The 23,121-nt window shown below is 56.3% G+C and overlaps 1 protein-coding gene across 7 annotated transcripts in view; it reads right to left on the bottom strand.

Annotated features, from left to right (window-relative positions):
* PRIMA1 (proline rich membrane anchor 1) overlaps positions 1-22,601 on the bottom strand; it is a 61,983-nt gene extending 39,382 nt beyond the window's left edge. For 5 of the 7 annotated variants that reach the window (XR_007190234.2, XR_008961431.1, XM_026515406.4 and 2 more), the window contains exons 1-3: positions 21,958-22,066; positions 21,163-21,289; positions 13,739-13,874 (exon numbers count right to left, since the gene is read on the bottom strand). Coding sequence is in view for 5 of the 7 variants with exons in the window: in XM_026515406.4 (XP_026371191.2) it covers positions 13,739-13,874; positions 21,163-21,289; positions 21,958-22,055 (361 nt within the window). In the remaining 2 variants the exon portion in view is untranslated. Of the gene's footprint in view, positions 1-13,738; positions 13,875-21,162; positions 21,290-21,957; positions 22,080-22,111 lie in introns of those variants that run through there. The other 2 variants (XM_057318590.1, XM_057318588.1) reach the window with 2 other exon arrangements.
* Between the last annotated feature and the right edge of the window lie 520 nt (positions 22,602-23,121).

Here is a 23,121-nt window from a genome sequence, read left to right as displayed (position 1 = left end):
TCTTCTTGCTCCTCCAACCCATTCTCCTCTCAGCCACCAATGACTATCTTAAAAACTAAATCCATTTGTGCTACCCCCACGGCCCAAGCCTCATCAATGGCTTCCCATGGCACTTCAGGGGGAAAATCCAGCTCTGTACTATGGAAAGTGTGGTTTATAAGGCCCTGCATGATGGTACTACCCTCCCCATGCTCCCCCTTGATCACTGTGCCCAGCACAGCCATCTGACCACAGGGCCTTTGTACGTGCTCTACCTTCTGCCTGGCATGCTCTCCCCAGTCTGCACAAGGCTCCTCCTTCAAGGATCAGGCAGCCCGAAAGGCCTTCCTTGGCCAAGCTGTCCTGTAGCCTCCACTTCTGTTTGCAACCACTGGTACAGCTCACATCCCCAGCTCTTGCCACAGCGTCTGGCCCTGGGTAAATGTTCAGTAGGTGTTTGTTGAACAAAAGAGTGAGTGAGCGAGTGAAGGGTCCTCTTGAACACCTGCAGTGTCTTTCTCTGAGCATCCTGATTCTACTTTCATTTGCTCCTTGACTAACAAAGTTAGAAAAGTTTTGTATCGTGAACTTTTTTTTTTTTTTTTTTAAGTAGGCTCCATGCAGAGCACGAAGTCTGAAGCGGGGCTTGAACTCACGACCCTGAGATCAAGACCTGAGCTGAGATCAAGAGTCAGACGCTTAACTGACTGAGCCACCCAGGTGCCCCTGTGTTGTGAACTTTTCTTTTTTTAACAGAAACCAAGATGATTTCTTACTTCCAAGCGTATTGTTCTGTTCATTTGTCAGCATTGACTTAACTTTAGAGAAACGCCCCCATGTTTCCGACGGACCTCGACTCTTCCAGGAGCCACAGGAACGACCTCCCAGGACGGTCCCCCCACCATGGGCCTCTGTGCTGGGCCAGGCCTGGGTGCCAGGATGGAGGCAGCTTTGGGAACACCTGCCCTGGGGCCCAGTGAGGGCCGACACGGAGCAGACCCAGGCCGCGCAGCCTGGTCCTGGTGCTCGTGACAGCCACGAAGCCCTCCGGGCTTCCCACCCTGGGGGGCAGGTCTCCCTCCCCCCGCCCGGCAGATGCAGAACTCATTTCTCCTTTTAATTAGACCAACACCAGGCCACTGGCGAGGCCACTTCATCAGAACCCTGTGGAAATCGGAGTTCTCCGCGAGGGGCTGTCTGGGACATGAGACCAGATGGCTGTGTCCTGGCTCCAGGACAGCCCCAGCTGCACTGTCCCTGGGGCCGCTCCAGGGAAGACTCCACCGCTGCGGCTCGCTTTGGAGCAAGGGCAGGGCCCGGCCAGCCCTCTCTGCTCCTCGTCCTGCTCCCCCAGGACGCTGCCCTTCGGGCTTACTCCGAAGTGCAGTGGGCCCCCCCCCCCCCGAATCGGACCATTTTCACCATCCAGTTGCTGCCATCTGCTCCCAGCAGCCATCACCTCTCACCTGAACTGGTCTCCCTGCTCTGCCCCGGCCCCCCACGGTCTGGTCTACACAGCAGCCAGAGCGAACAAGTCCCATCACGCCCCTCGTAGGATCCACCCTACTGCTCCCCATTTTCATTTCCTACCCCCTTCCCTTGACTCCACTCCGGCCACACGGGCCCCTGGCGGCTCCTCAGCCACCCCGGGCAAGTCCCCGACCCACGTCCCAGCCTGGCTCTGCTCTCCACCTGGGACAGTCGTGGGACAGGCTCCCAGGGCCCGGCCAGCTTTGCTCCCTCTCCGACCACGAGCCTTGGCCCCAGTGCCATCCGCTCTTCAGACCGCCGCCTGGCCAGCCCCGGCCTGCTCTAGGTCACTCCCCACTCCCTAGCATCTGCTGTCTCTAGCCCGTGGTACAGCTCGCAGGAGTATCCTGCTGGCTTCTCTCTGATCTCTCTCCCCGGCCGGATGTCTGCTCTGTGCTATTTTGTTCCATGGTGTATCCCAAGCTCCCAGAACATAGGAATTGCTCACGAACTGTTTGAATGAACAAAGGGCTGCCGGCCCTGCCATCGCCTTCCCCCGCTTCACTCTCAGCGCCCTGGAAACTGTGCCTCTGACCCCTTAACAGCACACACGCCTGTGACAGTGCACACCTCCACTGGGGGCCCTCGGTTGCTCCCAGCCACGTGCAGCCGGCTCCCTGACGTTCCTCGTGGCCTCCCCACTCTGGGAGGCCAGTCGTACTGCTCCCCACCTGCCAGGCCCACAGTGAGCTCCGCCTCCTCCCTGGGGACCCCCTCGAGGATCCTGGTTTGTATCCCCGCCTGCCTTCCCATGGCCCCTAAATGGAAGCCACCCGTCTGTTTCAGCTCTAAGTACTCACCCTCCTTCTTTCTCCACTCTCGGGGGCACAGCTCAGTGGAGAAGGACAGTGGACAGCAGCGCCTGGTTACTAACCCTGTGAGCTCTCCCGAGCCCTCGGCTGCCTCCCTCCTCCCAAGTCACCTCTCTGGTTCTGCGCTTTCCCAGGACCCTCTTCCTCCCGAGCCCTAGGCTCGGGCCTCCCGGAGCACCCTCTCCCTGGGTGGTCTCTGGTGGCTTTGGCATCACCGCTAACACTTCGTCCTGCCCTCGGGCACGCTCAGGCCTCTGCCCAGACCCAGCAGCTGAGCGCCCCCTCATCACATGGCCCCTCCAACACCACGTGACCAACCCTGGCACTTCTGAGCCGTCGGAGCACTCTCCGACCGAGTCTTGTCTCCACGAGAGCAGCTGATCAGACACTGTCATCCGGGAGTCTTCCTTTCTTCTCTCTCCTGACAGGAATGGGTCGCTGAGTCCAGAAGGTTCTCTAGCGCACGACCCCCTTGCTCAAAGCCGCTGCCTGGCCCAGACCACCATTCTCTCCCCTGGTCCACCACCCTCTCCCTGCTGTCTGTCTTCATTCTCTTGCCACTGAGCCCCTAACCAGGGCTGTCTGGAGGCAGCTTAGCTAGACGCTTTCCATGCAGACCCTCCGGCGTGCTGCACGGCCTGGAGTTCAAGTCCAGGGCTCCTGAATGCTGGGCCTTGTCCCCTGCTCCTCTAGCTCACCTCTCGGGCCCCTCGTGCGCTTGCAGTCCTGGGATGGACAGACTGTCTGTGGCCTCCAGTCCTTCGCTCCTGCCGTGCTTCCTGCCAGAAGCACACCCCTCTTCCCACTTCCACTCGCAGCCTTTACCTGGAGAACCACTGCCCCTCCGCGCGGCCCCCCATCTTCTCCTGCGGGGTACCTGCCCCACGTCAGACACTCTCCACTCAGCTGTCTGTCTGGGGGTTCTTCGCGCTCCGTTTAGTCTGCAATCCCTGTGTCCCACCTCCCCGAGCTGTCCACATGCCTCCCAAACTCCACGTGAGAAAAAGCAGAACCCCGGGCTTCCCCCATGAGCCTTCCCTGTGGCTTCTCCCTGTCTTACCCACTGGGCTGTCCTCGGTCTGGGACCACAAGGGAGAGATCTACACATCTCTGTCGAATGAGTGAATGCTTGTGAATGGTTTACCGCTCTTTAAATGTATAAATCAGGTATCCCAATGATAGAACACTCACATTGAGTGCTGATGTGCTTTCTTGAGTGGGAAAGAGGGGTGTGGACTCTCGGAAGGTGTAGACCCATCTGGGTCTGACCAGGGGTGAGGTCACCCATGGCAATCCCAGTGGAATAAAGTGATAGCCCGTGGCCTGTAGCTGGTGTCCTTCTGGGGCTCACTGGCTCGGCTGCCACCTGCCAATGCTTTATCTTTGCCTGGAGAAGGGGATCCCCCACGCCCCTTGGGATCAGCTCTTAACTGTGACGCCAGCTCCCTTGGCCCTCAGGTCTGCTCACTCCGCGATGCTGTCCCACACCGTTTCCCAGAGCTCCCAGCAGGACTGAGCTCCCTCCAGCCGCCCATAGGGACGACTGGCTTGACGTCACACCTTGCCCCGTCTCCCACTCCCACTCCTTATTGGTTTTTTTCTGGGATCAACTCCCAAATAGCCACCTGTCCCTGAATTCTTGTCTCAGGATCTATTTCTGGAGCCCAAACTGAGACACGGTCCCAGAGGCTCCCTGGCGAATGGCAGGCTCGAAACTGTGAGTCCCCTCCCCGCCCCTTTGCTCCTGGAGAGTTTATATTCTGTCGTCACCACCAGTCATGCATTTATTCAAACACTTAGCACACACCTTCCACGGGTGAGGCTCTGAGCTGTCTCTGGGGACAAAGGTGAAAATCAATAGTCCTAGTCCTCAGGGATCCGATCAGAAACTTAATAGGTCAGACCGGCTGCTTTGTCCCAGGTACAAGCAGGACATCCTATATGAGTTTCTGCAATAATATGAAATCACTAACATCGACAGGGTGATCGCCCTGGGCTGGTGGTGTTCTAAGCACGGTCGCACAAGCCAGTCTGACCCACTCAACAGCCCCATGACGGAAATGAGGTCCACACCAGGCCAGAGTTCTGAGATACCAGAACCAGCTCTTGATCCCAATGCAAGGGGTGGGGGGCTTTCAGCCAGGATCGTGCCCCCCACCCTGCAAGATCCCTTTCCGTCACCGGGTCACCCTCTCCGAGCAACCTGCCCTGCTCATTCAGCAGAGCCTGCACGCGGCCTCTGGATTCCCCCCCACAGCCACATTGCAGGAGGAGGCCTCATCCCCACAAGGAGGAAACTGAGGCTCACACTGCTTCGGAACACCCAGGTTTATGCAAAATGCCCAGAATAGGGACTGCGAGAGGGTTGTCTTAGGAGGTATGAGGTTTATACTTTAGGGGTGACGAAAATGCTTTGCCTTCAGAATCGGGAGTGACAGTTGCACGACTCGGTGAATGTACTAAACACAGCATTGAACTATACGCTTCAAAACGGTGAACTTTATATTACACGGACTTAGAGCACGCAGGACGTTAAGTACACATCGGGGCTGGATGTGAGCTCTGGCCAACATGCCTATTTCCCCATCGTCACCCCCGTGCTGAGTCCAGACTCCTCCCCAGATTCCAGATTCTCGGAGGGTCTCGGAGCGTGGCCTTGACCCTGGGGACCTCCCAGCGCCCATGGTGGCACCAAGATGCCACTCACTGGTGTGCAAGTCTCACCGGCCTTTCGGCCCCAAGTGCCACTGCACACACCTGTTCACCTTCTTGTGGCACAGACCCCTTCCTGCCCCGCACCTCTGGTGACAGCCGAGGGTCTCCGCCTTGATTCAGGCAAGAATCACCTCCCTCCAAGGGAGGCCGGGGCATCGGTCATCTTTTAGAAGTCTCAGGTGATGCCAACACCTCCCAGTAGCCAGAGCTCAGGCATCCACCTAGAGGCGCGGGTCTGTATTCGATTCAACTCTGCAGCTCTGGGACCTGCCAAGGACAGCCTCTTGGCACGTGTTTCTCAGTAGATCAACAAATAAAGGTTGGTTGAGCAAATTAGAGTCACATAAATGTGTCATCTTTTATTTGCTGGATACCAGCAAATAAACGGAGGACAAACAATTCCATTTATTGAATTGGGAGAAGAAAATTCAGTACTTAAAAAATAAAATCACTTAAAAGAACGAGCCAGCAACTGTTAAAGCTCTTCTGGATATCAGATGCTCAAGTCCAGAGACAAAAGCCGCACTCACGTGTGCACCACGCTCAGCATAGAGCGGAAGGCGAGGCAGAGCCGGCCCATTTCATGGATGGGGGAGTTGAGGCCAGTTTGGAGAAGAGATTTGCTCAAGCCAGGATTATGTGGACAAGAGACCCTATTGCCTGAGAGTGGGGGAGGGGGTGCCAGGTGCTGGGCAAGGCCCTCACGTGCATTTTCTACTCCCACCTCCGCCTTCGGAGGACGGCCTCATCCTTCCTCTTCAGCAGATGGAAGCTGGGAGAGGTGCAGTGACCGGCGCACAGGTGCTAAGAGCCGGAGCCAGACCGAGCCCCCAGACCCTCCTGCTTGCAGGCCTACAAGTGGCTCAAAGATGACAGGATGGAAACTGCATCCAGCAAATGATGAATGTCCAATACCCCGATGTCCCAAACCATGGTGACAGTGAAGGCCAGCTTCACCAACCCGGCCCATGAAGCAAGACACGTGCAAAGTGACACGGCTCCTGTTTGATGCCTATGGTCCCTTCATCAGGTCGCACTCTTGGCTAGGACAGTGCCATGGCGGTCACGCACTTTCGGAAGGAGCCTGGTGCCCTGTGAGGGCTGGTCCCAGGGGTCGGCCTCACCCCCTGCCCCCATCCTCAGCTTCAGGGGCCTGTGATGGCCTTCTCCTCTGCTGGCCCCCAACTGCTCACAACCTGGAAGAAAACCTGGCTGGCTTTAACGCGAGAAGTGTGGTTAAACCTTGGATTTATGCTAAAGCCCCAGAGGTTGTGTCCTTAAAATGGCAGCTGCTGAAACGGCGGGACGTCTGAGCCTCTGCTAAGCCCTTCACAGCACCAGCCGAGTCTGCCTGATGACCCCACGGGTGAGATCACCGACATCCTGAGGACCAAGGAGAGGAGCCATGTGGGTGGCGTCCCGTGGCTTCTCCGCTCCTTTATCCCACAAAACCCAGCAGCATGCCCGCCTCCCGACCCTCCCCTACAACCACAGCCACCACTGTGTCCCATCACCCCTACCTCCAAAACCATCTTAAATCAGACCAGGGCTTGACACTACTGCCTCCTCTCCCTTACCCCCACCTCCCCCCCCATTCTAGGCCACACCGCTGGCTCCCCCACCACCATCTGTAGCCTGGACCCAAGTGACAGCCTCCTCCCTGGGGACCTGGTCTCTAAAAGGAGTAAAGGAGGCCATGGCAAACCTCTGCTCTAAACCCTCCAGAGGATTCTAGGTGCACTTAAGATAAAGCCCAACCCCTTCCCTGGCCTCTGGGGCCCTGCGCGGTCTGGGTACTACCTCCCTCTGGCCTGCCTCCTCCTGTCCTCCTTCACCCAGCAGCCAGAGCCCCTGGCCCTTCACACACCCCCAGCGCCACCCCGCGTGAGGGACTTGCATTTGCTGTCCCCTCCGCTGAGAATGCTCTTCGCCTGGGGTCCTCCTCCCCGTCTAGTTCCCTTCCACCAGCTCTCAGCTGAAACATCACCTCCTGTCCCCAGACCACGCGACCTAAATGACCAGCCAGGGACGCCCTATCAGATCACAGGATTTTAACGACCTTTGTGAAACATGTTTCCCTCTATTTGTGACAGTTTTTGTTTGTTTATTTCCCTGCCTGAGCCTACGCGTAGTAAAATGTAAGCCCCGTGACTGCGGGGGTCCCTCTGTCAAGTTCACCACTGCATTCCCCGCACCTAGTCCAGGGCCTGGCAATAGCAGATAGTCAAAGTTATTTGCAAAAGACATGGATTAGTAGCTACTGAGGACCTGTGATATGCCGGGCACGCACTAAGGGACTTTGCTGTATCTAGGAAAGGATCCAGGCATTAGTCAATTAATTAATTAATTGCTAATGATCAAATTTGATACTTAAAGGACAGGATGATTGCTATAAAGGAAAAAGAAAGTTCAAAGAGTGGGTGCGTGAAGATGGAGGGTGGTGTGCTTTTAAAATGCAGGCAGGTTCTCTGACACTACTTCGTCAAGAGGCGGGAGCTGAGAGTCCCACTCCCCAGATGTAATGAGCAGCTTCGGGCCCTTGATTCCAAGTAACAAAGGCAGCAGCAGTGATGCTACATGAGCTCCTCAGTTGGGTTCCACCTGCTCCTGGCGCTTGGCAGCGGCCGCCATGCTGCGAGGAAGCCCGAGCCCCAGGGAGACAGCACGTGTGGTTGGTGGACACAGCCGGCTAGGGACCCAAGCAACAGTCAGCACCAGCCACCAGACGTGAGCGGGGGAGCCCTCAAGGTGGACCCAACCCAGGCAACTGATGGTCATCGCTGGAAAGACCTCCAGTGAGAGCCTCCCGGTGGACCCCCGGCGACCCCATACCCACGAGAGGAAAGGATAATTCATGTGCTGTTGTTTTCACCACTAATTTTGGGGTGATCTGTTTCTGAGCCATAGATAGGGCTGGGGATGGTGTGATGTCTGTGGAAGTCACGGAGGGCTTCCCTGGGGGATATTCGAGCTGAGGTCTGCATGAGTTAAGGTGAACTACTCTGAGTGGCAGTCAGGCAGAGGGAAGGACTCATACATGCAAAGGCTCTGAGATGGGAAGGGGCAAGTCCCGTCCAAGGAAAGGAGGGTGGACCCCTGACCTTGACTGTCGCAATGGAGGGGCAGAGGTAGGCAAAAGATGCAGCAGGAAGTAGGAATGACCTCCCCTTCTTACCAGCTGGGCTGTCTGGGACAGGTAAGTCACCCTCTCTGAGCCCTAGGCTCCTCATAGAAATTGGGGATAATACCACTTACTACCGAGGAGTGTTTAAGGATTAAATGAGCTGAAGAGTTCCACCTCACTACCGGGAACTAAATATCATCTTCCTTCTACTGTTCTGGGTGAGTGAAAAAAGCATTCTAGAACTTCCACAGTCGCACTTGTTTCTCTTTGTTAAAACTTGGCCCTTGGCACAAGGGATGGGGAGCCGGGAACCCCATGCTCGCTCCACCACTGCTGGGGGACCTTTGGGGAGTCACTTAACCTCTCTTCTGGTTTTTCTGAGGATAAAACAAATGCAAAAATAAAACCTCTATCAGCGACTCGACTCCGTAAAGACAGGCACTATGGAAATGCAGGCTCACGCCTCTGTTCTGCCACAGCTATTTTTGGCCCAATCAGCCTCAGAAGCAGGTCTCACGGAGGGGTGTACGTGCCTTTCCTTGAGGGCTGGTACACGTCTCCTTTCACGGCCTCAGCCGTGTCTGAGTCACACACGGGGACGAGTGGGCATCGCTGGCATTTACCAAGTGAGGCCAGGTCCTGAGCTCTGGCGGCTGCCGTGGGCTTTCTGCTCGGGCCCCTTGAGCGTGCCTTTGCCAGGATTCAGCCCTGCCCACGCCTTCCAGAAATATCTTAGCCTGGAGGACCCGGATTGACCATGAGCCTGGCGAGGGCTGCCCTGAAAGGGGCCCCGGGCGAGACACTCTGAAAACCTTTCCTTTCTGTTGAAAACCTAGGGGAGCCGACACAGCCTTAAGGAGCCAACTTCATCCTCAAGTTTCCAACCTGACGCTCCTCTGTCGGCAGACGAGTGCCAGCACTGTGACCGTGTTTAAGTAACTCCCAGCCTGGAGGCCAGCGACCTTTATCATCACTACTGTGATCATTAATATTTATTAGCTGCTATTTATTGAGTGTGACCTGGGCTCTGGGTGCTGCACTGTGTTAACTTTACGGCACCGAATCCCCCCAACCACCCACACGCCCCCGGTGTTGTCATTAGCCCCATTTTACAGATGCAGAAACTGAGGTCCCAAGCAGTTAAGGATACCTTGCCCAAATCACTTAGCTAATGAGCAAGATTTGGCACCAGGTCTGGAGGCCGGGAGAGCTGGGCTGCCACAGGGCTTTTCAAGCCTGTAGTTTCTGCCACGTGCAGCCTACGTCATCTCCAGTCTTCCCAGCAATCCCTTCTCCAGGGGGCACCGCCAGGCCCACTTTACAGATGAGGGAACTGCGACCCTAAGAGGTAATGTGATGTGCCCAGCATCACAGAGCTGGCAGTGGGAGGGCCGGATCTGCCTCTAAAGTCCCCTGACCTGACTGTCATTCTCTGGGACACCAGGACAGTCCTGGGCAAAACAGGACACGTGGTCGCCTTGAGCAGCAGGGTGTTGTTTGGAAGAAGAGGGTGGCCGGCCGGCCTGGCCGTGTGAATGTCCAACAATTTCTGGCAGTCACTTTCATGGGAGAGCATGGGTCTGCAGGAAGATGCACAGAGCTTCTTCTCTTCCCTCTTTCTCCCTCTATCCCGGCCCCACACACCGCAGCCCACACTCCAGCCAACGAACATTCCTTCAGCAGGGAGTCTTCGGCCTAACTCTGGGCTTTGCTCCGCGGCTGCCTCTCTTCCACGGTCTGGCCGGCCTCCCTCTGCTCTAGCCTGGCCCACATCTACCAGAGAATTCTTTCATGCCATCCCAGATCCTCCCTTCCAGCCCCTGCTGGGGAGGCCAAGTCGCTGTGTGCCTCTGTGTGCCACCGGCGTGCCCACCGCAGGCACTCGGCAAACGGTGGCCAGTGAAGGAGAGGCCCTTGCAGGCGGAAGGGATGCGAGGACAAATGGGCAAAAGGCTGACACGCACCCAGAAACAGCGTCTCCAGAAAGATGGTGGGAAAGGACATTCCCTCTGCAAGCTGAACTTCGTGACGACAGGAGCCACCCCCCTTGCTCACCGCTGACTTCCTAGCCCTTGGTGCCATGCCTGACACCTGCTGAGCTCCACGCACACCCAGTGAACGAAACGACCACAGAGGCTTCACAGCCCTGAAGCCCTGTGCCTGCTGGGACAGGCGGATTCCCTGGGGACTACAGAACAGGCTGCAGCTGGGGGTGTGGCTCGATCTCTGACATTTATTGGGCACTACCTGGGTGCAGGGTCTAGGCTGAGCTCAACAAGGATGGAAAGAATTACAAAATATTTTCTCTGCCACGGGTCTCATCTGTCTCACACGTCCCCAGGGAGGCCATGGCCCCAGGGGCATCCTCTGTCCCATCCCTGCCCAGTGTCCATGTCCTCATCCTTAGGCTATCGCCCCTGTACCTGGCTCTTCCCTTGGAAAGCCACCACTCCTTTAACCTCCATCCCTGCGCGCCAATGCCAAGGGTGGTCACATGGCCCAGGCCCGACCAATCAGCTCATTCCATCCCGCAGGACTGACCACCACTGACCCAAGCACAGAGCTATGTGACCCAGGCTGGCCCACTGAAAGTCAGCCCCAGGACTTTCATCGAAGGATTCGGAAAGAGAAGCTCCCTTTGTAGGAAGATTACTGATAGTAAGGTTGATGGAATCCGGGAGCCTGGAGTCCTCAGGGACTGGGCCAGCCTCAGAGAAGGGACAACCCAGGGGAAACCAGAAGACAGAGAGAAGAGACAGAAATCCAATACTGGCATCATACGAGGCCTGCCGCTGGAATATCCTGACACGGGAGCCGGGAAACTAACATCTCTCTCCCTAGTTTTAGTATGGCTTCAGCCGCTTCGAGATGCGTCTCTGCTCCGTGTAACTGAAGGAGCCCCGCCACAGGACCAAGAGACACCTGCTCTCCTCAGCCCCAGAAGCCCTTGGGCCCCAAACCCAACAGGAGGCATCTGTCCCCCCATATGACGCCTGCCTCCCCTTCTCTGCAGCTCCCAGCCTGGCTCCAGGCCCTCAGGGGTGGTCTGGGGCTTAAAGTCTCTTATGAGTTCCCCACCTGACTCCAGTCTGGCTCCTCACCCCCAGGCTACCCTCCACATTGTCAGGAAAATGGATTTCTTAAAGAAGACAATACAGAATCAGGCCAGTTTCCCAGTTCCCACCTTTGTGGGCTCTCGCTCTCCACGGCAGATTCCTAAAGCACGGGGTGCGGGTCCCTGCAGGTAAGTGAGCTGACCCCAGATGGCACGTGGACCCAGCACGCTAACACAGGGAGACGGAACAAGAAACTTCGGCCCCTTCTGCTTCTCTTAACAAGCCTTCTCATTTCTTTATAGAGAAGATCTCTCTCCATGGTCCTATGAGGGCTCTGACATCTCTCTACCATTTGCTTCTCTCCCTTTTTAACAAAACAGGGGGAAAGCCTTGAGCTCGGCCCCTTCCACTAGAAGCTCGAACTCTGGAATATTGTTTTGTGTTTGTTGCATTTGTCTTTCACCGTCACCTTCCATGTCTGCAAATGATACTGGTTTTTCATTGATGGTAGTTACATAAAGTTTTCTTTGGAAATTAGTTTGTATAAACACAAAAGCGAGTCTATTTAAAGAAAAACTAAGGCAAATAACAGGACGGATTCAGATCCAGTGAATCATGTTTGGCAAACAGTGATTCACAGGGTGCAATGTGATGTCCTCAGCCGGGCACACGAGGGCCTCCCGGTCCGCCCCTTGACCACTCCTTCAAACCCACCGACTCCCACGATGAGACTCACAAAGTCATACCTCCAAGCCTCTGCCCACGCTGTTCCTTCTGCCTGATGTCCTTCCCTCACACCTTCCTTCTCAACCTAGAACAATCTATTTATTCCTTAAGACCCAGGTGAATGTTGCTGTCTACTGTGGCCCAACTATTCAAAGATCTCGAGGCCACCTGTGCTCTCCGGGGCTACTTTTTGTGGATTGCTGACACTAAGACCTTCCCTTTGAGGCTGAGATTCCCCAGAAGAGCAGAACGGTCTTTCACCTCTCTGTCTGGCACAGAGGCTCAGTTAGCATGGGGTGCACGGAAGAGACTCCCGTGGCGGGGGGGGGGGAGGGGGAGGGGGATGTGGGCCCATCAGACACAAGCACAACTGGGGACCACGCAGGCCCAGAGCCCAAATGGCAGGAAGGGAAGGGGGAAGGGAGTGATCTCCAGACACGGTGCCTGAGACTGGGCCCCACGGCACAGCCCAGGGATTCCCTCGGGAGAGAGGAGGAGGTGAGCGTTCGGGCTACAGGGTCCTGCAGAGGCCTGGAGCAGACAGCCGGGCAGGCCAAGCTTCTCAACTTTAACTTGCTTTGGATCATCTTCGAACTTGTAGGGCCAATTCCTAAGCCTCACCCCAAAGATGGCCCCGGGGGGTTTAGAGTGGGTCCTGAGCTACGCTTTAAAAGGAATGCCTCGGGGCGTCTGGGGGGCTCAGCTGGTTGAGCAGACAGCTCTTGGTTTCGGCTCAGGTCAGGATCTCAGGGTCCTGGGATCCGCCCCGTGTTGGGTTCCACGCTCAGCCGGGAGCCTGCTTGAGGATTCTCTCTCTCCCTCTGCCCCTCCCCCCACACGCTCTCTCTCGCTCTCTCTCCCTCTCTCTCTAAAATAAATAAATTAAAAAAGAAATGCCTCAAGTGATGTCGAGGGCCACACCCAGGGAAGCACTGGGTCACAGGTGTCAGGTAGGAATGGAGACAGGTAAGGGCCTGGCGGACAAAACACAGAAATTCATCTGAACAGCACGGACCCTCCAGAAATCGCTCCCTGTCCGGACACCGGGAGCCTGAAGACACAGTCTAGTCGAGAATGAGCATCGTCAAGCGTATTTAAAATGTGCCCCCGAATAACTCAACGGAGATGTGCTTAATGAGGTAGTCATACACCATCACAGGCAGTGGTACAGGCCGACCCTGGAGGGATCCGTCCAAAATACAGAATCTCTTGTTAGAGACCTTCTCCACTAGCGATTGCGAGCAGGAAACTTAACCCCTCCGAGTCAGGATGAGGCCATCTCTGGCTAAAGAAGCCCTCCTTTGTTTGAATGACCAGGCAATCAAACCGTTCGTAGATGAAATCAAGGCAAACCAGAGAAAGGGAGGTCTCTAGCAGAACTCGCCACAAAGGGCAGTAAGAGCCTCTACTTCCGCATGTTACCAATTGCCTCCTTCCGTGCGAATTAAAATAGAGAAATGAAAGCATGTGCACCCGTGGGGTCTTTAAGACCAGCCCGGTGGCTGCCCCCCTTTCAAGCTCTGGCCTTCAGAACGATCCAGGCCGAGTCACTCATCAAATGGAGATTGACTTTTATCTGATTAACCGTTGGAGAAACTTCCCCCTCCATCTCGCAGGAACATTCTGTGGGAAAGGCGTTTTGCAGACTGCAGGGAAAAGTTGGGCCTTGGCTTCCCTCCTGCTCGGCCAGTGGAAAATTACAAAGGAAGCAAGGCTGTCCTCTGCTCTGCTCACGGGTTCTTCCTGGGCCCGAAAACACAACGAGAACCCCGGAAACGGAGCGCGCCTTTACTTACCTGGGGCGGAGAGGAGTCGGGGAGGCGGTGGGGGCGGGGGCGGTGGGGGCAGCAAGGGTGGGGGCCGGCACTGGCAGATGTGTTGACAGCTGTCGGTCACCTTGGAGCAGGACTTCTGGGGCTCACCGTGCGTCACCTGCGGAAATGGGCAGGTGCCCGACAGAAGACCGTGAGGCCACCGGGAGCAGAAATGGGCCCACCCCACCCACTCCCAGCCAGGCTGGAACTCGAGATCCTTCCCCCAGACCACGTGGGAGGAAGGCAGGAGTCGGGGTGGCTTGAAGGGAACAGTGGTGTGAGAGGCTGGCCTGGTGGGTTTAGAGACCAAGGTTTTACTCCTAGCTCTGCCAGGGACCAGCTGTGAGACCGTGGCATGTGACCTGGCTATTGAGAGGGAGACAAGACTTTGATGGCTAACTCTTAAATTTTCCCAGGGCACAAATGAGGGAACTGAGGCCCAGGCTGCCCAATGTTCCCATCCCCAGGCAGTGCCAGGATACCAATTTTACCTCCTCAGTAACCTGAGCCAACCATTCCTGCAGTCTTCCTTGGTACAGTGCAAGGCCAAGCCCTCCTCTTCTCTCCGCCCACAGCTCCTGACAGCCTTCCTATGTCCACGCAGGGCCAAGATGCCCCCATCTGGAGGCAGGAGCCTTCCCCAGCCCGGCCATGTGAGCAAAGGCAGCCTGAGTGGTCTTGTGGGAAACACACTGGACCAAACCATCCACATCCTCCTAACAATCCCTGGGCGCCTGCCCACAGCTCGGGAGCTCACGTGGCCACACGGCTCTGCTCCAGAGGCTGCTGACGTTTCCAGCCCCACCTCACTCCACGCTCTCAGCTTCTGCTCTGCTCTCAGCGCCCTTCTTCTAGGACCCTGGCCACGTACCCCCACCCCTCCTTTATGTATGCTGCTCCAGTGTTCCAGAACGTTCTCCCACACCTTCTCTGACTTGGTCCATTACTCAGCTTGCCTATTAGCTCTCAGGGAAGCACATCTGACAAGGTCAGATCTCCTTTTATAGGCTCTCCTGGCACCAGGCTGAACTCCGCGGGGCAAAAATCTACATTTGGGTAATTATCTGATTCCTACCTGTCTTCACCATTGGACTAGATGCTCTGTAGGCGTAGGGGCCCAGCCTTCTATTTTCTCTCACTAAGGGAATGCCTGGCATCCAAAAAGTATTTGGTGAATGAATGAATGAATGAATGAATGAATGAATATTAAAAACTGGACCAGAATCCATGCCTCTTGACTCCTGACCTGGTGTTTTTCAGTCCTTAGTTCGTCACCTGTCAACAATGATGGGGCTGGGCTCGACCAGCAGTTCTCAACCCTGACTGCACACGAGAATCTCCCAGGCAGCTTTAAAAAATACTCACGCCTGACGCTTTCGCAAGACCGATTAAATCAAAATTTCTGCAGGTGGACCTGGGCATGGCTGTTTTGTGTCACTTTCCCAGGCTAGATTCCTACTGGACAGCCCGCGTGAGCACTGCGGGTTTAGACAAGCCGCCAGCGTCCCTCCCTATGGCGGAGTGCCCTAACCCACGAGCCTAGGGTTCTGTGTCTGTCCCGGGGAACAAGCGGATGTAAAGGCATGAAGGAAAGAGTCGGTGGGCATCCCCACCTCAATGACGCCCACAGTAATTTCTCTGGCTATCCTCTCGGGGAAGTAGAAACCCAAAACCCCAGCTTCTCTGCAGATAGCCACATGCGGCCTGCCGTTGGGAAGGGCATTCTATAGACTGCCTCTGGAGGCCAACGCAGCCCCTCCACCACGCGTGTCCTGGGCCAGAAGGGAGAGCCCCTGGGGCTCCAATGCTCCCTTCACACTCGGCAGCTGTGAACAGGCTGGGTGAGGACCACTGGGTGATCGCAGCAGGCAGTGGGCTGATTTACAGTCCTAACTTAATACATACGAGAACGAGAAGCTGCTGCTACCACCTTTTAGTACTCTTAAAGGGCCACTGACTGCGTTTCAAACTCCGAAGGCAACTCATCTCCCACTGGAAAGAACAGATCCTTGGATGGGGACCCTCTCCTAGTTAGTTGATGGGGATGCCTACCGCCCTGTGCAGACGTGGTACCCTACCGGCTTCTCCACCAGCGCACCTGTCAGCTCCTCTGTGGTCACCGAGCCACTCTCCTCCTGGTTCCACCCTCCTCCCGGTTCCGACCTTCTAAGACCATGGGGGGTTGCTCAAAGGCTCCATTCTGCCAACGCTGGCCTCCAAGGTCGCTTTTCTGCTGGACTCTACCGGTGTACAAATGTCATCAAGTAATGCCACTGCCAAAGCAAGGACCCTCTCCGAGGGGCAACGTATGAGAGTTCGAGAGGAGCACGACTGCTTAACCTGGCTCAACATGATGACCCATTTTTGTGAGAGTATATAAGGGCACCGATGTATACGAGAGCTTAATGCTGTAAAATTATCGGCAGGGAAGCTGGGGCCAAGCTTCAAGGCTGAAGGGGGAGGGAACGAAGGAGAGCATGGCATTTAAAAAAAACTATGTGGGGCACCTGGGTGGCGCAGTCGTTAAGCGTCTGCCTTCGGCTCAGGGCGTGATCCCAGCATTCTGGGATCGAGTCCCGCATCGGGCTCCTCTGCTGGGAGCCTGCTTCTTCCTCTCCCACTCCCCCTGCTTGTGTTCCCTCTCTCGCTGGCTATCTCTATCTCTGTCGCATAAATAAATAAAATCTTTAAAAAAATAAAAAATAAAAATAAAAAAAACTATGGTTCCTTGGTCTCTCGGATTATGGCCCCACTGGAATGGGAGTGGGCACAACTGCTTAACCAATCGCCCTCACAAAACTATCCCATTTGGGGTGTCCATCTTCCTTCCTGAGGGGCGGGACCCGCTTGGGGCCCTTCACTGGAGTTTGGTCCGGCACAAGCCCACGGCCACTGAGTCACTCTTAACTGACGTTGGTTACGCAGACTTTGATCCACTTGCCAACTTCCGGAACCCCATGTTCCCCACCCCCCACCCATCACATCGGATCCACCCGCCGGGGGCTGCTGCTTCACCCTGTAATCTCTGGGGCACTTTGCCCACTGTTTTGTAATGTCTGCTCCCTGCACTGAGCCTCGAGCGTCATGGGGCAGGCAGGTGGATGGGACTGCGTTTCCTTAGTCCTAACCCAGTGTGCCTTCCTGAGCCCTACTGTGTGTGAGCCACGGCTCTCGGTCCACCAGGAGGATAAGTGAGAGAGGCAAGTGCTATCTATCATGGACGCTTATGGGGGGGGGGCAGGCCAGCAAGGCTAAGTAACGTACTAAGATTTCACAGGGCCCTGTATTCAGTTGGTACACAATGAAAAGATGTGTTGGGGGATGGTCTGCCCACCAGTGGAGAAACACAGCATCTATTCTGCTCCCCAACTCTGGGTCCCCTTGGGGGTTCTGTGGATCAGCAGTGTTGAGAGGAGACCTCAGCATTGAGAGCTTGTCTCAATGCCTGGCTTGCTTGGTTTGGATCTTGGGGAGTCCCACAGGGAGAAGGAACTTTCCCGGAAGCCACTTGCTCTTGGTTGGACTTGACTAAGCAGGAGCAGAGGCTCAGAGAGGTCAACGACTTGCTTAAAGCCCACAGAACAGAAGCTGGCATCATGACTTCCTGCGACCACTTTTTGTTCAGTTTTGCTGTCCCCTGCCTTCCCGCCCCTGCTCTGCAGTATTGCCCTGGGGCCAGAATCTTGTCAATGCTGCTGTCGTGGAGAGTGGGTTAAGGCACAGGTAAGCCCCGCAGTCACCTGAATTTGGTACTGCCACTGTGGTCCAGTGGCCATCGTGCTCCATGTTCCCACTCACTCCTGGCCAGTAAATGCAGCTTTCTGGTTTAGTGGATGTTATCTCCTGAATAGTCCCTGTGCCCATCAGTTTCTCCCCATTCCCACCACTACCACCCTAAACCAGGACACCATCATATCTCCACGAGGCAGCACCTGCCTCTCACCTAGGACTATGAGATAAAATAGAGGACCCCTTGTTAAATTTTCGAGAAACAACAATTTTTAGTATAAGTATATCCCAAATATTGGATGGGATATACTTATACTAAAGCCGTGAGGCGTTGTTTATTTGAAATTCAAATTCAACTGGATGTCCTATATCTCTACCTGCCTAAATCTGGCAACCCTCTCCTCCCCAGCATATTTGCCCCCTTGCCTCACCCGACCTCCCCAAATCCATCTTTTTGCTGGGACTGGACCGAGATTTCTAAAATGCCAGTCTGAGACTGTGTCATTTCTTGCTTAAAACCTTCAACAGCTCCCATAGCCCTCAGGATCGTGTCCAAACTGTAAGGCATTATGTTAGTGGCTTACGACAGTGGCCTTACCCGGGACTTCCCTCCCCCGGGGTTCTTCCAATGCTCCATTCTCTCCTCTGGCCTCGGGGCTACTCCCTCTGCCTGGACACTTCATTCATACCTGCATCCTGCATCTATCTTGTCCTTGTTCATGCTGTAGCCGCAGCACTACCTCTGTGAGCCTTCTCTGACTCTTCCAACAGGTCTCGTCCCCAAGCCGTCTGCTCCTGCTGAGTTCTCTTGCCTATAATTACTTAATTTTCTCTCCAGTGCCAGATTGTCAGTGCCGCGAGGCCAGGGACCACTAGGTCCCTTGCACTTAACAAAAGGCCTGGCAAACAGTAGGTGCCCAATAAATGCTACAGACGAGATAAGCCAAGCTATAGTGACTGATCATAGGAGGAGCTCAGCATTGCTGGTGGCTGCCCTTCAGCACACAGAGACCCACCGGCCCGGATCACAGCCTGTCTCCCTAGAGGACGCCCACAAAGATGATGGCTTCTGGCATCTTCTATGGAGACAGGCCAGCACCACAGTAACTTGATGAGACACACTCCTGTCACACCTAATAAATTTACCAGCCTGTCATCCTCTTTGCTTGCAAAAAAGGAATCATCTGGAAGTGAACTTAGAAGAACCCTAAGTCACAAAAGCTCAGAATCTCAATTCAAGCCATATTAAAGAAGAAAGGGGGAAGGCTAGGGAACGCCCCCCCCCCCAAACCTTGTGGCAATTTAAATGTCATCCGATTTTAATGATGATGTTTCTGTTCCTCTGGGCAGCAGCCAGAGGCTTCAGGCTGATTTCAAGGTGGGAACCTGGTGCTTTGGGGGGACCACAGGTCTCCTGCTTCACCAATTACCCTATTAATTACAGCTCTTTGAAACGTTGATCTCACTCTTGCAAATGTTTACAACTTTGGGGGATTCTTCTGGCAAAATGCTTACGAAAGCACAGATAGCTCTGAGTTCTTTCTCTATATTCAAGAAAACTCCTATGATGTGCCAGATTTCGACCTCTCCCCTTAGAGGGAAATACATGGCCCTCGTGTACTTATATCTTTCTCCTCTCCCCTCCGTTCTCCTGGAGTCAGCTCTTTCCCTTAAAAACCAGATCCATCCATTCCAAAGCCCCACTTCCCCTTGGCTTCTCAGTCCCTTATCATTTGTAGATTAATTTTTCCAGAGCTTCCTGCCAACATTTTGCCCATTTTACTTGTCTGGAGGACTCCTTTTCTAATTGATTTTCACGAAAATTGATTTGTAAAGAGTAACAGCATCTGAAACACACGCACACACACACACACACGCACGCACACACACGCACGCGCGCGCATGCTTGAGTAAGCACTGCCTGGCTGAAGGGCATTGCCCCAAAACTGAGCTGCATTCACAAAATTATTTCTTTTGGTGGTGACGGCGGGGAGGCAGTGGGTCTGCTGTTTGAATCCTACTAGTTCACGCCACGGAATGCCAGCCTTGGAGACTGACAGCAGCGTCATGTTGCTCTCTAGGAGTGTTAGGGAAAACTGTAAACAGATGAATAGAAAAACGAAGTGAACTTCACACCGGAGGTTCCACTAAAAGTTGCACGAGGGAAGCTGGTCCCAAGCCACCCAAGTGTTTAGAAGTGACAAAATCCTGAGGAGGCACAGCTGAGTTTAATAACTGCTGTTTCACACATTAAACAAAGCTGTCAATTCCGGAAGGAAAACAATCGTGACGGAGACAGGCAAGACAGAGAAGCCAGAGCAGAAGACGAGCCTGGGGCTGGGGCTGGGGGTGGGGTGCGGACTCTGGCCAACCACCTGCTCAACCAGCGCGCTCCTTCCAGCCTGAGAGTCCCTGGTGCTCCCCAGTGGTCACCCGGGCCACCATCCGAGCAGGACGGACAGCTGGTTCCCCGCGGGGCCCCATGGCTTGGGGCAGCTCAAGGACCGCGGCAGACAGGCGAGCGGTCTCACCCTATCCCCTCTTCTTTGGTCGATCACCCCCCTCCTCAGGGCAACCATCTGAAAGATCCCCAACCCCCAAAACGCTACCAGAAGAACCTGAAGCCGCAAAACCTCCGGAGTTGGGGATTTCAATGCTCAAAACAGTAAAAATGTCATCCAATGCCTGTGGCTGAAAATTCAAAAATCTCCAACAGACTCTCGTGATCAAGACAGTAGCCGGCCATCCAGATGGAAGAGCCGCACGACTATTCCTAGTGTGGGTCATGGCAGCCACAGCCACCAACGAGTGTTTGCTATGGTCCAGGGGCTGCGCTAAGCAAGCTTTGCTTGCTTGACCTCATCAAGTACTTACAAGAGCACAGGGAGGAACAAGAAACCAGCGCTCGGAGAGGCATTGCCTGAAGTCCTGAGCGGGCGAGGGGCAGAGCTGGGGCTCCAAATGCAGAGCTGACACCAAAGTCCATTTCACCACTCCACTGTACCACTGACCATGGACATTCTGGAAGGTACCAGGGGCCATGCCATCTGACCCTAACAGATGTCACTCCAGCTGGTGGCCACCTGGCCTGTGCCCTAGGGTCTCGGGGTCCCAGAATGAGGGCTAAAGCCCCAGGCAATCCTTACAGATGGACAGTTTCTTCCTACAGCTCCACTAGGGGCCACCATGCCCAACCTGTCCACATCCCCAACTCTCTTGCCTACAGGGAACACAGCCCCAGCTGTTGGGAAGCCCAGTTCCAGAAGACTAAGTAGAAGATTACTAGTGATTCTGGTGGGAAATAAAGAATGTATCATTCTTGGGATCGTTTTCTTCCTAAGTTTGTAAAAGCTCTAAGGTTGCTTTCCTCACATTTCTGCAACAGAATGTTATCATCAGGAAGGCACTCCCAAGCCCTCTCTGTTCCAAGGCCCTGTCCTGCGGGCCTTAGCAGGCCAGGACTAAGGCCTACTCCAGAGTTTTTCCAGATCTTTTCAGGGCCAGAGTATGGAGAGGTCGGGAGAGTGGGAGGGCGTGCACATTTTCTTTTCCTAAGCTCCCCCCAGGAGCAGTGCAGGAAGCCAGAGTCGTGGGAGTGAAGTGTCACCCCCCCCCCAGTCCTGCCGGGGAGGAGGTCCTCCAGCCCGCGGAGCCCACACCACCCCGCCACCGCTCACCTGCACGAAGCCCCAGAGCGGGTGGAGCGCGCAGTGCAGCAGCAGTGAGGGCCAGCAGCAGCCACGGCGCAGCACCAAGTCCCGGAGGAGCATCTCGACCCGCGGCACCAGCGCTCTCGGGGGCGAACTGTCAGGGGAGCAAAGCCCGGGTCAGGCGGGCGCCGCATGGGCACCATCGCCCGCGCGCACCCGCACACGTAGCCTTCCGGGTTGGGCGGGCACGCCCCGCACCCTGGGGCACCCTCATAAACCAAGGCTGCCCCTTCGCTCCAGCTTGCACATTCGCTGACCCTTCGTGCACACTCACAGAAGCCGGCATCCCAGAACCTTCAACCCCGGTGCACACCCCCAGAACCTTAGGTGTATCCCTTGGCCCCGTGCACACCCCCAGAATTCCTCCGTGCACACTTTGACTCCATGCACACCTCCAGAAACAGCCAAGCACACCTAACCGAGCCCAGTGCATCTCCTCAGAAACCTCCCCAGCCGTGCACAACTCACTCCCACTGTGAGCACACTTCAAACCCGGCGGGCACACAGAAACGGCCGTGCACACCCACCGACTCCTGGCTGCACGCAGAGTCGCTGACCCTGCATGCACAGCACCAGGAAATCACACGCTGCGTGCACCCTCTCTGCCCCGCCGGCCCTCACTGCGCACACTGCAACATAGGCACCTCCGTGCGCACCCCATCTGCCCTCGCGCGCTCTCCCGAGCCCCTGCCTCCCGCTTCAGGGCGTGAGCCTCCCCCTGGTCTCCCTTTCCGCCCGCACCCCTCCAGGGCCTCACGCCACCTTGCCTGGCGGCGGCCCCAGCCGATCCTCGGCGCGGGGAGGGGAGGTCCGCGCTCCCCCCGCGGCAGACTGTTCCGGAGCCGCCGGACGGCCCCCATTTAAAGCCAGCCGCCTCCCCGGTCCCCCGCCCTCTAGGCGGGGCCTCAGTCCTCACCCTGGCGACTGCGCGGGCGCCCGGGGGCTTCACATGCCGGGGAGGAGCGCCGGGCACTGGAGCAAAAGTTTGCGCGCGGCTGGGGCCGAGCGGGCTGCCGAGCGGGGGCCGGGCGCTGCGCGCCCGCACGGGGCGCAGGGCGCGGCGGCTCCGGGCTGCTCCCGGCCGCGCGCGGGCCGGGAAGGGCGGCACCCCTCGCCCGGGGCCGGGGCGGGCGGCCGAGGCGGAGGGGAGGGCGGGGAAAGTCTCCTCCGAGCCGCCTGGAGCCGGCGGCGCGAGCCTCCCCGGATCCCCGCCCTTCCCGGTGGCGCCGCGCGGCTGCCCGGGGTGCGGGGGTGCCCGAGCTCTCCCCTCCCGTCACGCCGGCCCGCGGGAGGCGCTGCCCGGGAGCGCCCGTTAGGGCAGCAGGGCCGCGGGCGGAGGCGAAATAAATAATGCACGAAAAAGGAAAACAGACGTGAGCCTCGCCAGAGCCTCGCCCGCCTCCCGCCCCGGGCTGCGCTCCCGCCCGCGCTCCCCGCCGCCGCCGCCGCCAGCGCCGCTGCAGTGATTCCTCGTCTCCATCTAGCGAGGCTATTGTGTATTGGGCGCTTAATAATTTATTTCTTCACCCGCGAGGAAGAAGACTCCCAGCTCCAGGGGGTCTTGCTCTACGCTGGCCCTCCCCCCAAGTTTCTCCGCGGCAGCGGGAAGGGGGCAAGGACCGACTCGTGGAGACCCCATTCTGCGCTCCGTCCTTGGGGACTGTCTCCCCTCCCCCGCCCCATTTCAAAGGGCAGGCTCCCCTGGGTGTCAGGGCGCCAAGGTGCAAGACGGCCCACCCGGGGCCAAGGGCCCTGTTGTCCCTTCTGTGGTCTCAGCACCGGGACGTCTCCGACCACACGCTGCGTCTTGGAGGGAGTTGCCTAGGGCCCTGGGGAGGACCTCTCCACCGCAACCACGTCCAGCTCCTCTGTTGGAGGCCAGATTATCAACAAGTTGGTAGGGAAGTAGCCTGCCACGTTTCTCTC

The sequence above is a fragment of the Ursus arctos genome, unplaced genomic scaffold, assembly GCF_023065955.2.
Source record: "Ursus arctos isolate Adak ecotype North America unplaced genomic scaffold, UrsArc2.0 scaffold_25, whole genome shotgun sequence".
Lineage (NCBI taxonomy): Eukaryota > Metazoa > Chordata > Mammalia > Carnivora > Ursidae > Ursus > Ursus arctos.
The sequence above is the reverse complement of the archived record's forward strand: the minus strand, read 5'-3'. Positions and strand labels throughout refer to the sequence as shown.